At 56.9% G+C, this 8051-nt stretch overlaps 1 protein-coding gene across 1 annotated transcript in view; it reads left to right on the top strand.

The window, feature by feature from the left end:
* The window catches only part of DVL2 (dishevelled segment polarity protein 2), a 12052-nt gene that overhangs the window by 430 nt on the left and 3571 nt on the right, over positions 1–8051 (top strand). Inside the window, exons 2-9 of the mRNA XM_026660335.1 lie at positions 3457–3526; positions 3964–4109; positions 4939–5048; positions 5383–5515; positions 6069–6159; positions 6251–6320; positions 6878–7017; positions 7365–7441. Coding sequence (XP_026516120.1) covers positions 3457–3526; positions 3964–4109; positions 4939–5048; positions 5383–5515; positions 6069–6159; positions 6251–6320; positions 6878–7017; positions 7365–7441 — 837 coding nt within the window. The remainder of the gene's footprint in view (positions 1–3456; positions 3527–3963; positions 4110–4938; positions 5049–5382; positions 5516–6068; positions 6160–6250; positions 6321–6877; positions 7018–7364; positions 7442–8051) is intronic.

The following is an 8051-nucleotide window of genomic DNA, read 5'->3' as shown; positions in this document are numbered from 1 at the left end:
CCCCAGGGGGGAACCCAGGCGTCCGGGAGACCCCGCCCCCTCCCTCACCCCCCCCCCCCGGGGGGCCCCTAGGCGTCCGGGAGACCTCATCCCTGCGCCAGGGGGACCCCGGCGTCCGGCAGACCCCCTTTTCCCTGGCCCCCACACGTGTCCCTGGCATGGGGCAGGACCCCTGCCGCTCCCCACCCCACCCTGTCCAGCGCCAGCGCACAAATAAGCCCAGGCGACGGGGGGCGGCAACACACCGACCGTGGGCCAAATCCGGACCGCCCAGCGCTCTGGGATGGACCCTGACATCTCTTTTTGTCGACTTATTGCGATCCCTATTGTGATGCTGACGATTATATTTCAATTTTCTCTGGGGCCTGGGCCGTGACTACACCTTGACCAAGAAATGGGGACCTGGACCAAAATAATTGACTCCCCTTGCCATGTAGGTACGGGGCGGGCAGATACCCACAGAGGCGGCTTTGTCGCTAATACCATCCAGGTAGCGGAGCTGGGAGCGAGAAGGCGCTGTCCGGATGGTGGCGTAACCGGCCACTCATGAATAGTCGGGGCTAAATAATCGAACATAGATTAATTGACATTCAAAATGGTCATGAATCGATCGGTAGGGGTCATAACTACGCGGCAGGGGGGTATAAATCTCCAGGCTTGGCGCTGATTTATTAACAGGACCCTACCAAATCCACGAAAAAACCCGTCCCGGACTGTGGAATCTGGTCTCCCGCTGTGAAATCTGGTCTTTTGTCTGCTTTTACCCTGTGCAATACAGATTTCACCAGTGTTTTTCAGATTGGGAGGCCTGACCCAAAAGGGAGCTACTGCGGTGGGGGGGGGGGGGGGGGGGGGCAAAAGGTTTTTTTTGGGGGGGGGTCGGGGTATTGTCACCTTTATTTCTGCTCTGCCCTCGGAGCTGGGTGGCCGGAGAGCGGCGGTTGCTGACTGAGGGCCCAGTTAAGGGTGGCAATACCAGACCATGCCATTGTTCTGCGCTGCTGCTGGCGATGGCACTGCCTTCAGAGCTGGGCTCTTGGCCAGCAGCCACTGCTCTCCAGTTGCCCAGCTCTGAAGGCAGGGCCACCGCCAGCAACAGCGCAGAAGTAAGAGTCCCGTCGTCCCCCCCCATAACCTTGCAAACCCCCCTCCCCTCACAACTCCTTTTTGGTCAGGACCCCGACCATTCCAACGCCGTGACACTTCAGATTTAATGAGCTGAAATCGTGACACTGATGATTTTTAAAATCGTGCAACCGTGACATTGACCAAAATGGACCATGAATTTGGTAGGGCCCTCTTTATAAACGAATAGTAACATACCTGTCTTGAGTGACAAATTCACGTAGCTGTGGGGCTGACTCCAACACCGCTTTGGGGTTATAAACGGCGGAATGCATAAATTGGTCATAAATGACAAATAATGCAATATGGTTTAGGAACATACATATGATATGGTGGTGAGCTATATACTTTCATGCAAATACGGTATAAATAGGTTTGGCATAATTTGAAATTTTAAAATAATTTTGATGGATAATATCCATGTTTATTTTAAAGAGTCCCCCCCCCCCCCCCCGTTTTGTATCGATTTAAATTTTTCACAGTATGTGCAAAATTAGGGGACTGAAGCGTTTTTAATGCTTATCAATATGGAATGTCACAGCGGCGTCAAATTATGCGGGTAGGCTGATCAATTTTAAATGTTCACAGTTGTGCAAAATGGGTGGTTTAAGCGTTTTTCAGGTTTATCGATCTGAATTCTCACAGTGGCATGAAATTATGGCAGTGGTCCCCAACCTTTTGCGGCTGGTGGGCGCCGGACAACGAGCCACCGAGGCCGGCGGACAAGCATCCGCCGAAATGCCTCAGAGAAGCAGCAACGTCAAGAGGCGTCGCCGCTGAAATGCCGCCGAAAATCAGCGGCATTTCGGCGGCGATGCCTCTTGATGGTGCTGCTTTTCGGCAGCATTTCGGCGGATGCTTGTCCGCCGGCCAGTACGCGGGCGCGCATAGATGCCCCGGCGGGCGCCATGGTGCCCGCAGGCACTGCATTGGGGACCACTGAATTATGGGATTGAAGCATTTTTTTCAATTTTTTATCAATTATATATTTGCACAATCGTGGGGTTTAAGTCTGCTTTTTATTACTGTTAATGGATTTAAACTTTCCCGGTTGTGGGAAATTATCGGACAGGCCGGATAATTTAATGACAGCGAGTGTTAAGATTCAAAGAGTTAAATCTTGATAACCGCGAAAACACAAATGGTCAACATCACGTGTCAAAATAGACAGAGTAAATTGCCTTAAATGAAACGCGAATGAGTTCTCAAGAATCGTTTTTCTGTAAATTTTGATTATCATCCATGGTGAAATTGATGTTTACCGACATTTACCGCTTAAAAATCTAATCTTTCCAAGCCTAGATAGAAATAGTGGATTAATAATTATTAATTATAACCAGACATGGATTTTGTTATAAATAATACCACATATATACACCTCTACCCCGATATAACGCGGCCCGATATAACACGAATTCGGATATAACGCGGTAAAGCAGCACTCCGGGGGGGCGGGGCTGCGCTGCGTGCTCCGGAGGATCAAAGCAAGTTCGATATAACGCGGTTTCACCAAGAACGCGGTAAGATTTTTTGGCTCCCAAGGACAGCGTTATATCGGGGTAGAGGTGTATACTGGATTATTATTAATAGTCAGGCATAGATTTCAAAGTATAAATAACACAATAGAGATGTCTAGTGATCTGTAAATAACATTCTCTATACATTTGGGGTAACTAAAAACGCTGACAATATAGACATTTGATTATAAAGGACAATTGTTATAATAGTCAAAACAGACCCTGAATTGAAACCTTCGTGAAAATATTCCTGGTCTGTAGAGGTTGCTAAATTCTTTTTAACCGGATAAATAAATAAAAACCGAGTAAATCTCTTTTGCGTTCAGTTCATTGAGAAATTCTAAATTCTCTTTCCTCCTGTTTAAAACACTGACCCCAGCCTCCGGCGAGCGGAATTTGAGCTACTCGTATACGCTGATTAAAATATCCAGACCCATCCGAGCATGGTAAATCTTTGGTCAAGGGAAGCAGGCATTTTCCACGGCCCTCAGAATTGTTAACGATCCTCTGGAACATCTTTGTAGGGATTTGAAGTCCGACGTCCCGGCTGAATTTCCAGCCAGGCTTATTCCATTCAGACTCTCTAAAATCCCCCTCCTCATACATGAGTGTAATTATTTCTCTGCTTCAAGTGCCACGGGCCTGCACTGAGATCCCACAAACCTAACAGTCCCGCCCTTAAATTGTTCTGGTTACTGTGTGGCTGTTAATCGGCTTCTGTGTCCCTCCCCAGGGGTGGCTGCATCTCCACACTGGGCGAAGGATGCCTGGTCACATGGCTGCGCTAATCTGTTTTCATTTCTCTCCGCTGTAGGGTGGTCAAAGAGGAGATTTCGGACGACAATGCGAAGCTGCCTTGTTTCAACGGGAGAGTCGTCTCCTGGGTATGGCCGCTCTCCTCACTACAGGAGAACGGGCATAGAAATCCCTGCTACTGATCAGATCCATGGGCCCATCTAGCCCGGTCTCCCGCCCCTTCCCCACCGTCCTGGATCAGGCCCGTGGGCCCATCTAGCCCTGTATCTTGCCGCTTCCCCTCTATCCCAGGTCAGGCTCATGGGCCCATCTACCCCGGTATCCCGCCTGCTGCCTTGGATCAGACCAATGGGCTGCCCAAGCCTGCTATGGTCCCTCCCACTGCCCAGATCAGACTATTTCGGGTGGTGGGGGTGTGTTTCTGGCTCAGGGGCTGTTGGATGGTTCAGTCCAAGGCAGCTCACGCATCGTTTGTGTGTCCGTCCCGTCCTGTTCCCCCCCCCCCCCCCCCCGCGCCTCCGGGGGCCCCCCCCCCCCCCCCCCCGCCCCCCCCCCCCCCCCCAAGCTGGTGTCTTCGGAGACCCCCCAGCCCGAGCCGGTGCCAACTCCCGCAGAGACCCGACTGGAGCCCTCGCCCCCGCCGCCCCCCCTGCCCCCGCTGCCCGTGGAGAGGACCAGCGGCATCGGGGACTCCCGGCCCCCCTCCTTCCAGTGAGTACGGGGGTGGGGGAGGGTCCACCTCTCAGTACTGTGGGGTGTGATCCTCTGCATTGGGGGGGTGGAAGAGTCCAATTGCCAGTAATGGGGGGAGCCACTCATCAGGTGGAAGAGTCAACCTGTGGTACTGGGGAGGGGTTTTAAATCCTCTGCATTGGGGATGGAAGAGTCCACCTGCCAGTATTGGGGGGGTGGGGGCTTAAATCCTCTGCATTGGGGATGGAACAGTCCACCTGCCAGTATGGGGGGGGGGGCTTAAATCTTCTGCATTGGGGATGGAAGAGTCCACCTGCCAGTATTGGGGGAAACCCAGGGCGGGGTGGAAGAGTCCACCTGCCAGTATTGGGGGGAACCCAGGGTGGGGTGGAAGAGTCCACCTGCCAGTATTGAGGGGATGGAAGAGTTCACCTGCCACTTTTAGAGGATTTACACACACACCCCCCCCCCCCCCCCCGTATTGAGAGGTGGTAGAGTCCACCTGCTAGTCCTGGGGATGGAGGGAGAAAATGCTTTGCATTGGACTGGGTGGAAGAGTCCACCTGCCAATAAACAGGGGAGGGGTGGAAGGGTCCAGCTGCAAGTATGGGGTGGGGGTGGGCATGGAGCATAATCCTGCGTAATCCCGAGAGCTGTTTGCAATAGATCAGATTGGAAGAATCCACTGACTAAACAGGGGAGGTTTAAGGGACCACGTGCAAGTGGGGGAGAGGGGTGGAGACTTTGGAAGAGTCCACAGGTGGGGGAGCTGGAAGGGACCATCTTCCCCTGGATGGAGAGGCGGCAGCGATGGACCCCAACAGTAACCAACCGTGGGTCTTTGCAGCCCTAACATCTCGGGCAGCCGGGAGAACCTGGAGCCCGAGACGGAGACGGAGTCGGTCGTGTCGCTGCGGAGGGAGAGGCCGCGGCGCCGGGAGAGCACGGAGCATGGTGGTGAGAGAGGCCCCGAACCAGCCAGGACTCCTGGGTTCTCTCCCTGGCTCTGGGAGGGGAGTGGGGGCTGGTGGGTTAGAGCAGGGGAGGCTGGGAGCCAGGACTCCTGGGTTCTCTCCCCGGCTCTGGGAGGGGAGTGGGGGCTGGGGAGTTAGAGCAGGGGGGGCTGGGAGACCGGACTCCTGGGTTCTCTCCCCGGCTCTGGGAGGGGAGTGGGGGCTGGTGGGTTAGAGCAGGGGGGGCTGGGAGACCGGACTCCTGGGTTCTCTCCCTGGCTCTGGGAAGGTGGTGCGACTGTCACCTCAGCTTCCTGACCCTGTCCCCCCCGCCACAGGCGGGCACCGGCCAAATGGGCAGTCGCGGCTGGAACGACACCTGGCCGGGTACGAGAGCTCGTCCACCCTGCTGACCAGCGAGATCGAGACCACGAGCCTGTGCGACTCAGATGACGACGACACCATGAGCAGGTGGGAGGGTGGGGAGGCATGAAGGAGAAACCCATGGGGATCCCTGGTGGTGAGATGGAATCCAGGAGCAAACCCCATGGGAGTCCCCCTAGTTGGGGGGGGAACCAGGGTAAACTAGCAGGGTCCCCCTGGTGGAGGGAAGGGAATTGGGGTCTCCCTGGTGGAGGGGAGATACCAGGGGCAAGGTAACCCCGCCGGGTGCTGTTGGTGTGGAGCAGGGAGTTGAGGGTTCCTTGTGATGGTGGGATCTGGGGGCAGGGTAACCCAGCGGGGTGCTGCTGGTGTGGGGCAGGGAATTGGGGGGTCCCTGTGGTGGCAGAGAATCCAGGGGCCGGGTAACCCAGTGGGGAGAAGGGAGTCGGGGACAGAAGTTCCCTGGGGTGAGATGGGACCCAGGGATGGGACAAATCAGGGTGGGTTCCCCAGGATGCTGGAAGGGAGGGGTGGAGAATATGCCCCCTGGGGGTAGGGGCGGGGGCAGTCCCCCCCCCGAAGGCTCAATTGTCTTTTCCCCTGCAGCCCCAGCCATAATCTCCGTTTCCCCGCCCCCCAGGTTCAGCAGCTCCACGGAGCAGAGCAGCGCCTCCCGCCTCCTCAAGCGCCACCGGAGGCGGCGGAAGCAGCGCCCCCCACGCCTGGAGCGGGTAAGGGCCTGGCCCCTGTGCCAGGGAGGGAGGGAGCTGGGGGGGGGGGCTGCATTGCCTCTGCCCCACTGACTCCCCCATTCCGTTTCAGACGTCTTCCTTCAGCAGCGTCACCGACTCTACCATGTCGCTCAACATCATCACGGTCACACTCAACATGGGTAAGGGCGGGGGAGGGGCAGCTGTGGGGGCAGGGCTGCGGGTGGGGGGCAGACGGGGGGGGAGAAGCTGGAGTGGAGGCATGGGAAGGGGAGAGATGTGGGGGGAGGGACTGTCTGGGGCAGAGGGAGGAGGGGATTTGGAGAAAGCTTTGGTTGTGGGGTGTGTGGAATGGAAGGTACCAACCGGAGGGGGGGTTAGAATGGAAGAGTCCAAGTGTGTGGGGAGTGGGGAAGAGAATGGAAAATTCAAAGTGAGGAGGTTGTGGCGGGGAAAGAGAATGGAAGATTGAAAGTAGGGAGCTCTGTGTGTGTGTGTGTGGGGGGGGGGATCATAGAAGATTCCAAGTTGGGGGGGGGGGATGAGCATGGAAGATTCCAAGAGTGTGGGGTCAATGGGGGGATAGCGTGGAAGCTTCCAAGTGGGTGGGGAAAGAAGGGAAGAGAGAATGGAAGATTCCAAGGAGAGGGTAATGATGGGGGGGGGGTGAGGGAAGGTTCCAAGAGGAGGTGGAGCCTCCTTCACTGACCCCGCCCTCCCCCTCCTCTCTCCCCTGCAGAGAAGTACAACTTCCTGGGCATCTCCATCGTGGGGCAGAGCAACGAGCGGGGGGACGGGGGCATCTACATCGGCTCCATCATGAAGGGGGGTGCGGTGGCGGCTGACGGGCGCATTGAGCCGGGGGACATGCTGCTGCAGGTGCGACACCCCCCGGACCCCCCTGTAGCCGGGAGCACCAGTCACTGGTCCTCCGGTTGGGCACAGACCCCCCACCGCACCCCCGACTGAGATTGGGGCCTGGGTTCCAGCCCTCTCTGCTCTAACCCACCAGCCCCTACTCCCCTCCCAGCGCCGGGGAGAGAACCCAGGAGTCCTGGCTCCCAGCCCCCACTCCCCTCCCAGCGCCGGGGAGAGAACCCAGGAGTCCTGGCTCCCAGCCCCCACTCCCCTCCCAGCGCCGGGGAGAGAACCCAGGAGTCTGGGCTCCGCTGCTCACCCTGCCTAGGAAGGAGTCGGCTCAGTTTGTGTTGCTCTTTCCGCCACAGGTGAACGACATTAACTTTGAGAACATGAGCAACGACGACGCCGTCCGAGTCCTGAGGGAGATCGTCCACAAGCCGGGGTGAGTGGGGGGCACCGGCGTGGGGGGGTGAGGCCGGGGGGGTGCCCCTGGATCCTGTCTCAGGTCGATCACAAGGTCGCTTGAAGTGGATGGGCCTTACCTAGCAGCCCCTCGCTGGTAATTTACTCCTGGGGGCATTCTGCGGCAAAAATTTACAAATTCTGTGCCAAACATTTGCAAATTCTGCAAATGTTATTTGTCAAAATAACACTGCATAATCACGCCCGTTCCAATGATTTTGGTTTTTATTTCCAAATACCTGTCAACAACATAGACACACCCACAAATTCTCCCCTATGACCGGGGAGAGAACCCAGGAATCCTGGCTCCCAGCCCCCCCCTCCCCCCAACCACTAGCCCCACTCCCCTCCCAGAGCCGGGGAGAGAACCCAGGAGTCCTCCATTCCTGTTTCTCTGCCCCCTCCCTTCTGAGCCGAGTTGGGGGGCCAGACACCCACAACCCTGCTCCCCCGAGCCCATCCATGGTGCCCCCCCAGCCAATACACCCAAAGCCCCTCCTTCCCCCGGCCCATATACCCGCACCCTCCCTCCCCGGAGCCCAGCCGCAGGGCCCCCCCTTGCCCAGATACCCCCCCCTCCCCCCCCCGAG

This window comes from Terrapene carolina, unplaced genomic scaffold, assembly GCF_002925995.2.
Source record: "Terrapene carolina triunguis isolate 2854851 unplaced genomic scaffold, T_m_triunguis-2.0 Scaffold751, whole genome shotgun sequence".
Taxonomy (NCBI): Eukaryota; Metazoa; Chordata; order Testudines; family Emydidae; genus Terrapene; species Terrapene triunguis.
This window is presented reverse-complemented; position numbering and strand designations above follow the sequence as displayed.